Raw genomic sequence first — 15,880 nt, 5'->3', positions numbered from 1 at the left:
CAGACAGCCCCCACTACTATACTAGACTATACAGGAACCTGTATGTATTCAGACAGCCCCCACTACTATACAGGAACCTGTATGTATTCAGACAGCCCCCACTACTATACTAGACTATACAGGAACCTGTATGTATTCAGACAGCCCCCACTACTATACTAGACTATACAGGAACCTGTATGTATTCAGACAGCCCCCACTACTATACTAGACTATACAGGAACCTGTATGTATTCAGACAGCCCCCACTACTATACTAGACTATACAGGAACCTGTATGTATTCAGACAGCCCCCACTACTATACTAGACTATACAGGAACCTGTATGTATTCAGACAGCCCCCACTACTATACTAGACTATACAGGAACCTGTATGTATTCAGACAGCCCCCACTACTATACTATACTATACAGGAACCTGTATGTATTCAGACAGCCCCCACTACTATACTAGACTATACAGGAACCTGTATGTATTCAGACAGCCCCCACTACTATACTAGACTATACAGGAACCTGTATGTATTCAGACAGCCCCCACTACTATACTAGACTATACAGGAACCTGTATGTATTCAGACAGCCCCCACTACTATACTAGACTATACAGGAACCTGTATGTATTCAGACAGCCCCCACTACTATACTAGACTATACAGGAACCTGTATGTATTCAGACAGCCCCCACTACTATACTAGACTATACAGGAACCTGTATGTATTCAGACAGCCCCCACTACTATACTAGACTATACAGGAACCTGTATGTATTCAGACAGCTCCCACTACTATGTACTAGGAATGTGAGTTATGCGTATGACAAACATGAGTTTACACTTAGAATTGTATAAGCGTTAATACCCTAGACAGTTCAATCCATCGTCACAGTTTCTGTTGACAAAGGGAACTTTGTCCCAACGGTTTTGAATGAGCGAGAATAGATGAAGGATGCAACGAATGGACTGTGGTAATTCCTTGCACTTGAGTCCTTGCATTCATAGCTCTGTCTATACATTTTTGAGTGGTTACATTTCTCCAGCCCCATCCCACAGCTGTCCCAAAAAAAGTGGTGGGGGAATCCCAGATTGCCCCTTTAAAAATGGGGAGCAGTAAGTTTGGAACTGGCTGGTGTCAAGGAGAATTAACAGTAGATACACTACATATTGTGTGTCTGATAGTTCCTTCAGAAAGTATTCCTACCCCTTGACTTATTCCACATTTTGTTGTGTTATCCATCTACACACAATACTCTATACACACACACAAAACCCTATAATAAAAGTGAAAACATGTTTTTAGAAATTCTAGCAAATTTATTGAAAATGAAATACAGATATATATCAAGTATTCACACCCCTGAGTCAATACTTTGTAGAAGCACCTTTGGCAGTGATTACAGCTGTGAGTCTTCTTTGGTAAGTCTCTAAGAGCTTTGCACACCTGGATTTTATTATGTTTAGCCATTCATTATTTTTTAAATTCTTCAAGCACTGTCAAATTGATTGTTGATCATTGCTAGACAGCCATTTTCAAGTCTTGCCATAGATCTTCAAGTCAATTTAAGTCAAAACTGTAACTCGGCCACTCAGGAACATTCCATGTCGTCTTGGTAACCAACTCCAGTGTAGATTTGGCCTTGTGGTTTAGGTTTTTGTCCTGCTGAAAGGTGAATTAGTCTCCCAGTGTCTGTTGGAAAACAGACTGAACCAGGTTTTCCTCTAGGATTTTGCATGTGCTTATAGCTGTATTCCGTTTCTTTTTATCCTAAAATAACTCCCTTGCCAATGCCAAGTACACCTATAACATGATGCAGCCACCACCATGCTTGAAAATATGAAGAGGAGGTACTCAGTGATGTGTTGTGTTGGATTTGCCCCAAACATAATGCTTTGTATTCAGGACAAAAAGTTAATTTCTTTGCCACATTTTTTGCAGTATTACTTAAGTGCCTTATTGCAAACAGGATGCATGTTTTGGAATATTTGTATTCTGTAGAGGCTTCCTTCTTTTCACTCTGTCATTTAGGTTAGTATTGTGGAGTAACTACAATGTTGTTGATCTATCCTCAGTTTTCTCATATCACAACCATTAAACTGTAATCACCATTGGCCTCATAGTGAAATCCCTGAGCAGTTTCCTTCCTCTCCGGCAACTGAGATAGGAAGGACACCTGCATCTTTGTAGTGACCGGATGTATTGATACACCATCCAAAAGGTCTAATTAATAACTTCACCATGCTCTTGTCTATTTTTACACATCTACCAAATCGGTGGCCTTCTTCGGGAGGCATTGAAAAACCTCCTTGAGAAATGCACTGCTCGACTGAGGGACCTTACAGATAATTGTATGTGTGGGGTACAGAGATGAGGTAGCTATTCAAAAATCATGTTAAACACTATTATTGCACACAGAGTGAGTGCATGCAACTTATTATGTGACTTGTTAAGCACATTTTTACTCCTGAACGTTTTTAGCCATAACAAAGGGATTGAATTGAATACTTATTGACTCAAGACATTTCAGCTTTTAAATTTTGTATTAATTTCTAAAGTTTTATACAAATAAAATTCAACTTTCACATTATGGGGTATTGTGTGTAAATCAGTGACACATAATCTCAATGTAATATTCAGGCTGTAACAACCAAATGTGGAAAAAGTAAAGGGGTGTGAGTACTTTCTGAAGGCACTACATTCCCAGCCATCTGCCTTAAATCCCCTTCAAGACTGTTATAACCCCTGGTTACGAGCACACTCTGAATGTGCAAAAACAATAAATGCACCAGACCACTTCACCAGACCACTGCACTCTACATGCCGCCAGCATCCCAAATGGCACCATATTCCCTATTTAGTGCACTGCGTTAGACCAAGGCCCATAGGGCTCTGGTCAAAATTAGTGCACTATATAGGGAATAGGGTGCCATTTGAGATGCACGATCGGACTGCTGCACCACTGCTCTGTAGTGTACAAGCCCTTTAAGGTGCAAAGAGCTGCCAACGGACTGCCCTGTTGAACACTTTGAACAGTGAATTGAACACTCCAGCGTACTGGTAGAATCTTGATGAGGGGACTGGGGAAGCATGGACACACAGTCGCATGAAACACACACACACACACACACACACAACCACCAGACCGAAACTAATCACCTCATAACAACCTAGCATTCCAATCTCAGATGAGCAAGGCATCCATTTCATGGTGCAGCGACTAGAGACCTTTGGTAGAAACATTCAGAGTGATCCAACACTAAATTATGGGGGTTTCCAAGGAATATGAGAATAACATTAAATTATTACATACTGAGAAGAGAGCGAGAGAGAGAGAGAGAGACAGAATAAGAATTACTTGACACATTGAAAAGAATTAACAAAAAAACTGAGCAAACTAGAATGCTATTTGGCTCTAAACAGAGAGTACACAGTGGCAGAATACCTGACCACTGTGACTGACCCAAACTTAAGTAAAGCTTTGACTATGTACAGACTCATTGAGCATAGCCTTGCTATTGAGAAAGGCCGCCGTAGGCAGACTTGGCTCTCAAGAGAAGACGGACTATGTGCACACTGCCCACAAAATGAGGTGGAAACTGAGCTGCACTTCCTAACCTCCTGCCAAATGTATGCCCATATTAGAGACACATATTTCCCTCAGATTACAGCGATCCACAAAGAATTCGAAAACAAACCCAATTTTGATAAACTCCCTTATCTACTGGGTGAAAAACCACAGTGTGCCATCACAGCTGCAAGATTTGTGACCTGTTGCCACAAGAAAAGGGCAACCAGTGAAGAACAAACACCATTGTAAATACAACCCATATTTAGGATTATTTATTTTCCCATTTGTACTTTAACTATTTGCACATTGTTACAACACTGTATATACACATAATATGACATTTGAAATGTGTTTATTCTTTTGGAACTTCTGAGTGTAATGTTTACTGTTAATATTTATTGTTTATTTCACTTTTGTTTACTATCTACTTCACTTGCTTTGGCAATGTTAACATACGTTTCCCATGCCAATAAAGCCCTTAAATTGAAAATAAGAAAACATTGAATAGAGAGAGAGAGAGAGAGAGAGAGAGAGAGAGAGAGAGAGAGAGAGAGAGAGAGAGAGAGAGAGAGAGAGAGAGAGAGATTGAGAGAGAGAGAGAGAGAGAGAGAGAGAGAGAGAGAGAGAGAGAGAGAGAGAGAGAGAGAGAGAGAGAGAGAGAGATTGAGAGAGAGATTGAGAGAGAGAGAGAGAGAGAGAGAGAGAGAGAGAGAGAGAGAGAGAGTTTTAGAGTGTGGGACAGAGTTAGGGAGAGAGAGATGTATGGAAGGCTGAGGACGTGGAAAAGTGTATATTTTCTGTGGACGCTTGGGGTTACATTAATCTTTGTTTTTGAGAACTAATCATGCAGAAAGCAAAGCAGAGAGCTTGAACACGAACAGCCCTCTGTAATATAGTGTACAACACTGTTCTTCAGGACATAGACAAGGGTTTGAGAGGAAGGTGTCATTGAAGGAAACTGGGAGATGAGAGAAACATGTAGCCTCTGAGCAATAGAGGCTATGAGGGCACCTGCTTCCAAAATAATAATATTGACACTTTCCTCGTTGAATTCAAATGTACATCCAATCTAGTTAGGAGTGGGACATCAATGTGATGTAATTCAATTAGAGAATGATCATAATGATATTACATTGGAGCAGTGGTATGCTTATCAAAATTGATTCGATTCGTAAAAATGTATTTATTAGGCAACGTTAGAGCATACTAAGTAGCCTATAAACTAAAATAGTAGACGAACGAATGCAATATTGTATTGAAGGAATAATGGAGACGTTAAACGCATCATGAACACACATAAACACGAACATTCACGGGAAATAGAAGAGCAACAAGTGATTGCATGTTCTGCCAATAGCCGCCTTAAATAGTTGAATAGTAATACTTACCGACAGATGAAACCAGCAAACACCTGAATATCTTAAACAAAACGATGTTGTTGAGGTTATCCAGACGTATAAATGAGACAAATTATCCCAAATTATCCCTAAAATAACGGAACGTAGTTTGATGGTTTTGGCGGACAGCGAAAAAGTAGCAACATTGGTGTGATGTTCAAAAACTTTCAAGATGCTCCTCTGTTGAGCGAGACTCAACAGACTGGACTATACCAACTGCAATGAATCGAAGGGGTGTATGTTTTAGCATAGTTTAGTATAAAAATTCGTTTTCTGACTGATAACCATATTGTCTATGTTTCGCAATTAATAGCGAGCTACATTAAACATCGTCAATATCACACTTATTAATTGGGAAACAACACGTTAAAAGAATGAACACCACCCTTTTCATTTCCTATTCAGTGGTCCCGTGATTTAAATGAGCAATTTACAAGCAGGGAGTTATTACGTTGTATAAATTCAGGACTTGTAACCATGTACTTTCTCATACTGACAGAACGTCACCCTAGTTTATATTAAATATTGCTATTATATTTGTGTTTGGTTCAATAGTTTATGGCTCAAGGTGAGTTGAGTGTGAGACCAGGACATCCCAATGTACACGCCATATAATGAATTTATTGGCCACGTTTTTATTGCATGGTAATATGGATGATTCAGCATGATTGACAGCAAGCTAATTTCATAACTCCCCAGTATACTGCTAATATAGCCCATCAACGTGTGAAAGAAAAGGTTTTTAGAAAGACTTAATGGAAATTCTAAATTAGAAATCATTATTTTAATCCAACAAAAATCTAAATATGCCTCCATAATTTAAATTATATGAACATGTATTTTCTAATCATTGCTGTTGAACAATGAGGGAAATCTAACCTTCCCTAAACTAAACATACGACCACGTATCTCCACCATGTCCTGAGTTAGCCATGGTGCGTCCAGTTTCAAGCCTCATTAATTGTCTGGGGAAATAATCCAGGGAATGCAACAATAATGAATGTTTGAGCGGGTTTACTCCAATAAAAGGCAGATTACCCAGATTAGCATTAGTTCATATGAGATTACAGCTAATTAGCTCCACAGTCCGAGACCATAATGCTGTCTCCAGATCAACCTGTTGATTTCTTATGTTATCTAGTTTAGCGAATGACTGTGATTATTGCTGAAGATAGGATTTTCTAACAGATGCTTTAACGGTATAGGAGGGTTTCAAGGACACAGATTAAGGCTAGTCTTAAACTAATAGGTAATTTCAAGGGATATTCTCCAGAGTTAGATTACATGTTTAAACAGTTGCTACTTTACTGACAATAGACTATCATCTGACACATATATAGTACATAACACCTATCTGACAGAAAGAAAAAATCCCCAGTCCTCTTATCAAGCCTTAATTAGGCTGTGTGAGATATTTAACAACTTTGCACTCTGCTGGTGGACAGGATGTGTAAAAGAGGCCACGGACAGATAAACTGCCCCCAGGACTGTGATCTCTGGACAATACTGTTGACAGACTCACACCTGGTGTTGTTGTATTGTGTTTCCCTGGTCAAGAAAAGATGGCCATCCATTGTCTACTTCCCATCATCTCATTGGGGAGATGAGCCTAATAACCCCCCCCCCCCCCCCCCCCCCCCCACCACCACCACCACCACTCCCGTCACCCCTCATCTACTGCCCTCTGACCCCTACACCCCCACTCCTCTTTCTCGCAGTCAGCTCAACGTAATTTAGTCCCTTTGGAGGAGGACTGTCTCATTCAGGAACACATTACATCATCCCACAATACCCCTCTGCTCTCTGAAAGGGGGCGTCGAGAGACGAGAGGCTGGAGTAAAAGGGGAGGTGTTTGTGTAGTGAGTGCGTGCGTGCGGAGAGGGAGGTCACTTGGCAGCTTTCAATCGGGAATCCATTGTGTTACCATGGGAGACAACATTCCTAAAATCAGCTGGTAGCTGGTTGCAACAGGCTTCTATAATTTACTCCAGACATGGGGGCGAGGGAGAGAGCGGTAAACTGGGCTAGGAGATACTGAATGGATGGCAGAGCCTAGTAAAAGCAAGGGAGAGAGCGGTAAACTGGGCTAGGAGATACTGAATGGATGGCAGAGCCTAGTAAAAAAGAATGTCCGTTCACACATTCCTTGGACAGTTGACTGTTGTTTGTATTTACACCACAACCACAAATAATGAGGAACATTAATCCCAAATCCATCAAATATTTCAACCAGAGACACTTTATTTGATGACGGATTAAATTGCCTTATTTGTTTTTGTTGTTAGCCTACTCCATTGTCATTTCATTGTCAAGCCATCTTGCCATTGGCATGACAGTTCCATAAGGAGTTGGCAAGAGAGCAGAACCAGACCGGCTCCCAGGCTAGTACTCTGCAAGTCTGGATAACATTTTCTGGAGATGGAATAGATTCGATTCTGGAGCTGGAATAGATGGGAATAGATTTCTCTGGCAAGGAAAAGCAATTATGTTGCAGTGGAATCCACATACAACTAGATACACTGCCATCTAGTGAAAAAGTCGAGTTGTAACTTTCAATCAAATTGCATAAATGAGAAAAAAAGACCAACACATATTTATAATACATTTATTTAATGGTAAAGAGTGCAATGATACAAACCATTTTCACAAAGAAATGAGAAGTTGATTTAATATCTAAAAACAATACTCTCCTCATGTTAAAAAACATAAATACTTTCCATGAACCAAGACATGTGCTATTCATAAGTACTGACCCTTTACAACACCCCACCTTTACATCTGGGTCGTATTCATTAGGCACCAGACGGAAGAAAACAGAATCAAACAGGGTTCCTCCCTACCTGAACTTGTCAAATAAGTAACGCTTTCTTTGCTTTCTGTTAGAAAACGTTTGCTACGGTGAGCCCTAATGAACACGACCCTTCTGGCTATAATAGTTGAACAAGTTTATTTAAAACCCCTTGTAATAAAATGTTCTCATGCTTTAATCAAGCAAGGCTCGTATAATGTTCCCAACACCAGGTTGGGTTTTAGTGTTGTGCTGTAATGGCAAAGTAACAGCATACAGTATAAAATCTAGCTCTGGTCCATTGCGCAACGAGTTGCCTCTTCCCCTGTTCAGGAAGGCTCAGCGCCAACAACCTGCACCGAACGCCCTGGTCCAGAGCTATAGAAAACCGCAAAGCCTTATAAGTCCCAGGCTGCATTGTCCAAGCTACAATCAAATTGATTCCGTTAAGTTAGTTCGACTAGACAGGAAGTCTTTACCTTTGTAAAATGAACAAATAACACAAATGAAAATTCTGATAGTAAAATATGTCCGTAATAAAAATGACCATCCTCAGTACAAAATCTTTTTTTTATACAGTTGAGGTGCAAATTAACGCAAGAGTATATTAGTTTTACTTGATGACTAATTTGTTGTTGATGAATAAAATGCACCTTCTAAATAAAGGTGAGGGCAATATGAGAAGATTTGACACTTGGGTTAGCTCACCGAAATAACCATTTAACATTTTAGCAGCTACATTTCCAGTTCGGTATTGCAATCGTTTTAATAAATGAATGAATGGTTTGAACAAAACCATGTAAAATATAACAATTTCATAGATAAATAACACTGAAAAGACTACAATATGATAAGGAAAACCATTTCCCCCCACCACGAGTACATTAATAAAATCAACTTGAAATCATCCTTTGAAAAATGGAAGTAGAAAAAGTAAAATGAGGAACATAGTACATTCACTAACAACTGATATTTGAATTTTGACCTTCTTCCATATGGAAGCATATGCATCTATAAAACCATATGCCTTAAAACCAGATACAATATTGAGAATTGGGTTTTGGATGCAGTGAGGTAATGTAAGCTACACATGATAGAAATAGCATCACTAGATTGATGTTCTAGTAATGATATTCTATGTATGCTCCACGTTCTCCTCTCTTTCCCTCCAGCCACAGGTTTTTTGCTAGCCTGGTCCCAGATCAGTTTGTGCCGTCTTGCCAACTTCTATGGTCATCGGGTGGAGATGGGCAGAGATCTCACTTTAGCACCAATGACATGGTCTTAAATGTGTAAACTCCATCCACCCGGTGCCCTCGACAAGATACAACAAATGCATACATTTTTTGGCATGTCAATGGCTATAGGAGTTGACCAAAAAGGTCAAAACAGATATGGGACCAGGTTATTGATTGGGAGGCCCTCATTCTCCCTCCTCCAGCCATTGGTTAGATTGGGTGGCCACTCCTGCTTCCTACTGAAAAAACGTCCCTCCGCTCCAGCCATTGGTTAGATTGGTAGAGCCCCCTCCCATCCCCCCTCCAGCCATTAGTTGGATTCGTAGACCCCTCCTCTCCTACTGAAAGAACTTGAGGCCTGCGACCAGGAAGAACTTCTCCAGGAAGATCTCAGAGTCGAGGACGGCGATGTGTGCTGCTCGGCCAATCAGGGAGTTGGCGGTGTTGGGCAGGGCGTGGATGACATCGTAACGCACCAGGTTACAGTCTCTGTTCTGGAGCACCGGCAGCAACAGGTTCTCTATCATCTCTACATACATTGAACCTGGGAGACGGGGAGGGGGAGAGAGAGAGAGAAAGGGAGTGAGAGAAAAAAGGCAAGACCGAGAGAATAATAATAATGATAATAATGATAATAATAATAATGATGATAAGAATAATAATGCTAATGCTAATGCTAATGCTAATAATAATGCTAATAATAATAATATTGCTAATAATAATGATAAGAATAATAATGCTAATAATTAAAATAATACCGATAAATGATAATGATATAATAATGATAATAATAATAATACAAAAATAATAATGTTAATACGATAATAATAATAATAATGATAATAATAATAATGCCGATAATAATAATACCGATAAAATAAAATATGATGATAATAATAATAATAATGCTAATAATACTAATAAAAATAATAATGATAAGAATGATAATGATAAGAATAATAATGCTAATAATAAAAATAAAAATAATAATGATGATAACAATAATTATAATAATGATGAGAATAATAATAATAATGATAATAATAATAATGATAACAATAATAATAATGATAAATGATAATAATAACAATGATAATAATGATAAATGATAATAATAACAATGATAATAATAATGATAATAATGATAATAATGACATTTAGCAGACGCTTTTATCCAAAGCGACTTACAGTCATGTATGCATACATTTTACGTATGGGTGGTCCTGGAATCTAACCCACAATCCCGGCGTTGCAAGCACCATGCTCTACCAACTGAGCCATTCATGACAACAATCAAGAATCAATCAATCAATCAAATATATTCATAAAGCCATTTGGACATCAACAGTTGTCACAAAGTGTTTTACTGTAACCCGGCCTAGCAAACCCCAAGCAGCAGCGACAGGAACCAGGCTCAAGTGTTTGGTCCAGTAGCTTGTCTACAGTGTGAACCAATGTCCTGTAGGACACATCTTTGTGGCCTGCTCTGAGAAATATGTAGGGCTCACCTGTTTGTTTGTCCTTCAGCGCCGTCTTACACATCTCTATCCTGGCTGAGTGATATGGGACGTACCGATCCTGCAGAGAGCCGACTAACACCACGTTCCTGAAGTGATGCAGACCTGCCACAATACATTGACACAGCATAGCTATTAATGTAATAACAGACGGCATCGTAAAACAACAAGCTTCATTTAAGAAAGAACAGATTGATACAAGGCGTTAACAATGTAACAAACTGCATTGTAAATAAACATCAACAACAATGATCTTTACTCTGCTCAGCTCACCAGATTTCTTGCTGAGCTTGTAGAGGAAGGTCTGTCTGGGATCAGAGTGGTCTCTGCAGGTCAGCTGTAGCAGAGAGCCAGACTTCTTCCACTTCTGCATGAACCACAGGCCTGGGAGGAAGGAGGAGAGGAGGAATACAGGGGTTAGAAGACAACCAGGGGAGAGCAAGACATTCCCTTGCTTCCTTGACCTTAGTTAAAGGAAAATATACCTGAAACATTTTCACAGTAAGCTTGCCAGGAATAGTACACATACATAAAAAAAGAAGAAAAGAAAATGAAGCTAGGAGCTTTTTAAATTGAATGTTGTATCTTGTTTTTAAAGTATTGTCTAAATGTCTCCTCTGCTTCCTCCTGCAGGCATTGTAGCCTGCCTCAGCCTCACCACTGTCTGGCTCAGTGGCCTACTCTCTGTAAAGCAAAGTTATTACAACTTACTGGCCTATTTTTTGCTCCTGCTGAGGTAGGTGCGGTTTAAATGTTAGCTTCTTACATTCACCCTTCTAACTGGCTAAGTAATACTAGCCAGAGCCCTTCAGCTTTACTGCAATAGAAGCCTCTCCAGGCAGCTAGCCACCTGACTGACTGACACCTATCTATAAGCCACTATTCACCAGTTGTTACTCATTCTCTTAGTCAGTTTAAAAATGGCTTTTTATCCGGCATCTCGCAAACACACTGTCAGCAGAGCCGACTGTGAGCACGAATGAAATAAATCTAATGAGGTAGGATATTTGTCAGATTCAGAAAAATCCCAGTGAGACATAGTGTAGAGGGTATAGTGTAGAAACATACCCGTGTTGACCAGAGCAGAGCTGTTGTACAGGGTGCCCAGGTGAGGTCCAGACAGCGAGAGGAAGGTGTGAAGTCTGCTCAGGTAACATTTAAACCTGGGTCTGCTCAGTACTGAACGAACTATCAGGTTCCCCAGGGAATGGCCTACGAAGCTGAGGAACAGAGAATATAGATACAGGTCAGTGATCACACAGGAGCTCAAATCAAACAAGGCAACTGTAAACATGTTGTCCCCCACCAATGATGCAGCCCCCCTATAGCTTGGGCCAATCAGTGTAATTTTGTAAATGCCAGATCTCTATGGCAAGACGCATCATTCAACCAAGTTTGGTCAAAGTCGGGCCAGTGGTGTCTGAGATATCACGTGTGACTAACGTACTAAAGGACTGAGACAGATCCACATGGTGGGGGATCATTCAATATGGATGGGTGTGGAGAGGACTGTCATAAACCAGGGAGAATCTCAATAGCATTAAGCTGCTTCCTCTCCTTGTCTCCTTTCCTCCATCTGCACTGATTGGAATGGTGACTGACTGGACAGGGCAAAGGTGACTGACTGGACAGGGCAAAGGTGACTGACTGGACAGGGCAAAGGTGACGGACTGGACAGGGGAAAGGTGACGGACTGGACAGGGCAAAGGTGACGGACTGGACAGGGGAAAGGTGACGGACTGGACAGGGCAAAGGTGACTGACTGGACAGGGCAAAAGGAGGGGAAAAGGTGACGGACTGGACAGGGCAAAAGGAGGGGAAAAGGTGACGGACTGGACAGGGCAAAAGGAGGGGAAAAGGTGACTGACTGGACAGGGCAACGGTGACTGACTGGACAGGGCAAAGGTGACTGACTGGACAGGGCAAAGGTGACTGACTGGACAGGGCAAAGGTGACTGACTGGACAGGGCAAAGGTGACTGACTGGACAGGGGAAAAGGTGACTGACTGGACAGGGCAAAGGTGACGGACTGGACAGGGCAAAGGTGACGGACTGGACAGGGCAAAAGGAGGGGAAAAGGTGACGGACTGGACAGGGCAAAAGGAGGGGAAAAGGTGACTGACTGGACAGGGCAAAGGTGACTGACTGGACAGGGCAAAGGTGACTGACTGGACAGGGCAAAGGTGACTGACTGGACAGGGCAAAGGTGACTGACTGGACAGGGCAAAGGTGACTGACTGGACAGGGCAAAGGTGACTGACTGGACAGGGCAAAGGACTGACTGGACAGGGCAAAGGTGACTGACTGGACAGGGCAAAGGTGACTGACTGGACAGGGGAAAAGGTGACTGACTGGACAGGGCAAAGGTGACGGACTGGACAGGGCAAAGGTGACGGACTGGACAGGGCAAAGGTGACGGACTGGACAGGGCAAAGGTGACGGACTGGACAGGGCAAAGGTGACGGACTGGACAGGGCAAAGGTGACGGACTGGACAGGGCAAAGGTGACGGACTGGACAGGGCAAAAGGAGGGGAAAAGGTGACGGACTGGACAGGGCAAAAGGAGGGGAAAAGGTGACGGACTGGACAGGGCAAAGGTGCCTGACAGGACAGGGCAAAGGTGCCTGACAGGACAGGGCAAAGGTGCCGGACTGGACAGGGCAAAGGTGCCTGACAGGACAGGGCAAAGGTGCCTGACAGGACAGTGCAAAGGTGCCTGACTAGACAGGGCAAAGGTGCCTGACAGGACAGGGCAAAGGTGCCTGACAGGACAGGGCAAAGGTGCCGGACTGGACAGGGCAAAGGTGCCTGACAGGACAGGGCAAAGGTGACGGACTGGACAGGGCAAAGGTGCCTGACTGGACAGGGAAAAGGTGCCTGACAGGACAGTGCAAAGGTGCCTGACTAGACAGGGCAAAGGTGCCTGACAGGACAGGGCAAAGGTGACGGACTGGACAGGGCAAAGGTGCCTGACAGGACAGGGCAAAGGTGACGGACTGGACAGGGCAAAGGTGCCTGACTGGACAGGGAAAAGGTGCCTGACAGGACAGTGCAAAGGTGCCTGACTAGACAGGGCAAGGGTGCCGGACTGGACAGGACAAATGTGACGGACTGGATAGGGCAACGGTGGCTGACTGGACAGGGGAAAAGGAGGGGAAAAGGTGACAGACTGGACAGGGGCCAAGGTGACTGTCTGGACAGGGGCCAAGGTGACTGACTGGACAGGGGCCAAGGTGACTGACTGGACAGGGGCCAAGGTGACTGACTGGACAGGGGCCAAGGTGACTGACTGGACAGGGGCCAAGGTGACTGACTGGACAGGTAAAAGTCCAATCATGGCTGGTAGAGATCCACTATGTTGCTTTAACCTGTCCCATTATTACTTGTTCTTTCAATTAGTGCAGATGAAGGACAAGAGGAGAGGGAGGCACTTTAGACTATTGCACCCATAGTAGTCAGCCTTGGTAAGAAGAAGAGACGGTGAGGTTGTAGATCTGAAGAACCAGATGTACCTGATCTTAGAGACTGTGAGGCTGTAGATCTGAAGAACCATATGGACCTGATCTTAGAGACTGTGAGGTTGTAGATCTGAAGAACCATATGTACCTGATCTTAGAGACGGTGAGGTTGTAGATCTGAAGAACCATATGTACCTGATCTTAGAGACGGTGAGGTTGTAGATCTGAAGAACCATATGTACCTGATCTTAGAGACTGAGGTTGTAGATCTGAAGACCCAGATGTACCTGATCTTAGAGACTGTGAGGTTGTAGATCTGAAGAACCATATGTACCTGATCTTAGAGACGGTGAGGTTGTAGATCTGAAGAACCAGATGTACCTGATCTTAGAGACGGTGAGGTTGTAGATCTGAAGAACCATATGTACCTGATCTTAGAGACGGTGAGGTTGTAGATCTGAAGAACCATATGTACCTGATCTTAGAGACTGAGGTTGTAGATCTGAAGACCCAGATGTACCTGATCTTAGAGACTGTGAGGTTGTAGATCTGAAGAACCATATGTACCTGATCTTAGAGACTGTGAGGTTGTAGATCTGAAGAACCATATGGACCTGATCTTAGAGACTGTGAGGTTGTAGATCTGAAGAACCATATGTACCTGATCTTAGAGACTGTGAGGTTGTAGATCTGAAGAACCATATGTAACCTATAACGGCGCCGGAGGGGATGGCTGACGATTTACAGGCTCCTAACCAATTGTGCTATTGTGTGTGTTTTTTTGCGTTTTTTGTGACTTATACTGTACATAATGTTTCTGCCACCGAGCATACCAGACAAGCTAAATTACTTCTATGCTCTCTTCGAGGCAAGCAACACTGAAGCATGCATGAGAGCATCAGCTGTTCCGGATGACTGTGTGATCACGCTCTCCGTAGCCGATGTGAGTAAGACCTTTAAATAGGTCAACATTCACAAGGCCGCAGGGCCAGACGGATTACCAGGATGTGTACTCTGAGCATGCACTGACCAACTGGCAAGTGTCTTCACTGACATTTTCAACCTCTCCCTGTCGGAGTCTGTAATACCAACATCTTTCAAGCAGACCACCATAGTCCCTGTGCCCAAGAACACTAAGGTAACCTGCCTAAATGACAACTGACCTGTAGCATTCACATCTGTAGCCATGAAGTGCTTTGAAAGGCTGGTCATGGCTCACATCAACACCATTTTCCCAGAAACCCTAGACCCACTCCAATTTGCATACCGCTCCAACAGATCCACAGATGCAATCTCTATTGCAATCCACACTGCCCTTTCCCACCTGGACAAAAGGAACACCTACGTGAGAATGCTATTCATTGACTACAGCTTAGCGTTCAACACCATAGTGCCCTCAAAGCTCAACACTAAGCTAAGGACACTGGGACTAAACATCTCCCTCTGCAACGGGATCCTGGACTTCCTGATGGGCCGCCCCCAGGTGGTAAGGGTAGGTAACAACACATCTGCCACGCTGATCCTCAACACGGGGGCCCCTCAGGGGTGCGTGCTCAGTCCCCTCCTGTACTCCCTGTTCACCCATGACTGCATGGCCAGGCACGAATCCAACACCATCATTAAGTTTGCCGACGACACAACAGTGGTAGGCCTGATCACCGACAACAATGAGACAGCCTATAGGGAAGAGGTCAGAGACCTGGCCGTGTGGTGCCAGGATAACAACCTCTCCCTTAACATGATCAAGACAAAGGAGATGATTGTGGACTACAGGAAAAGAAGGACCGAGCACGCCCCCATTCTCATCGACAGGGCTGTAGTGGAGCAGGTTGAGAGCTTCAAGTTCCTTGGTGTTCACATCACCAACAAACTATCACGGTCCAAACACACCAAGACAGTCGTGAAGAGGGCACGA

General features: G+C 42.9%; 2 protein-coding genes across 4 annotated transcripts in view; both read right to left on the bottom strand.

The window, feature by feature from the left end:
- LOC311104013 (FERM domain-containing protein 6-like) overlaps window positions 1-5,133 on the bottom strand; it is a 38,681-nt gene extending 33,548 nt beyond the window's left edge. Inside the window, exon 1 of one of the 2 annotated variants that reach the window (XM_084145659.1) lies at window positions 4,956-5,133. The gene's annotated coding sequence lies outside the window, so the exon portion shown is untranslated. The remainder of the gene's footprint in view (window positions 1-4,955) is intronic. The other variant, XM_084145660.1, reaches the window with a different exon arrangement.
- A 2,422-nt stretch (window positions 5,134-7,555) lies between these two features.
- LOC311130056 (protein FAM135A-like) overlaps window positions 7,556-15,880 on the bottom strand; it is a 50,003-nt gene continuing 41,678 nt past the window's right edge. For both annotated transcript variants that reach the window (XM_084162694.1, XM_084162695.1), the window contains exons 19-22: window positions 11,576-11,727; window positions 10,781-10,891; window positions 10,499-10,612; window positions 7,556-9,534 (exon numbers count right to left, since the gene is read on the bottom strand). In XM_084162694.1, coding sequence (XP_084018820.1) covers window positions 9,329-9,534; window positions 10,499-10,612; window positions 10,781-10,891; window positions 11,576-11,727 — 583 coding nt within the window. In that variant the 3' untranslated portion in view covers window positions 7,556-9,328. The remainder of the gene's footprint in view (window positions 9,535-10,498; window positions 10,613-10,780; window positions 10,892-11,575; window positions 11,728-15,880) is intronic.

The sequence above is a fragment of the Coregonus lavaretus genome, assembly GCF_964263955.1.
Source record: "Coregonus lavaretus genome assembly, chromosome: 1".
Classification (NCBI taxonomy): domain Eukaryota; kingdom Metazoa; phylum Chordata; class Actinopteri; order Salmoniformes; family Salmonidae; genus Coregonus; species Coregonus lavaretus.
Note: the sequence above shows the minus strand (reverse complement) of the source record. Positions and strands in the feature narration are given on the sequence as shown.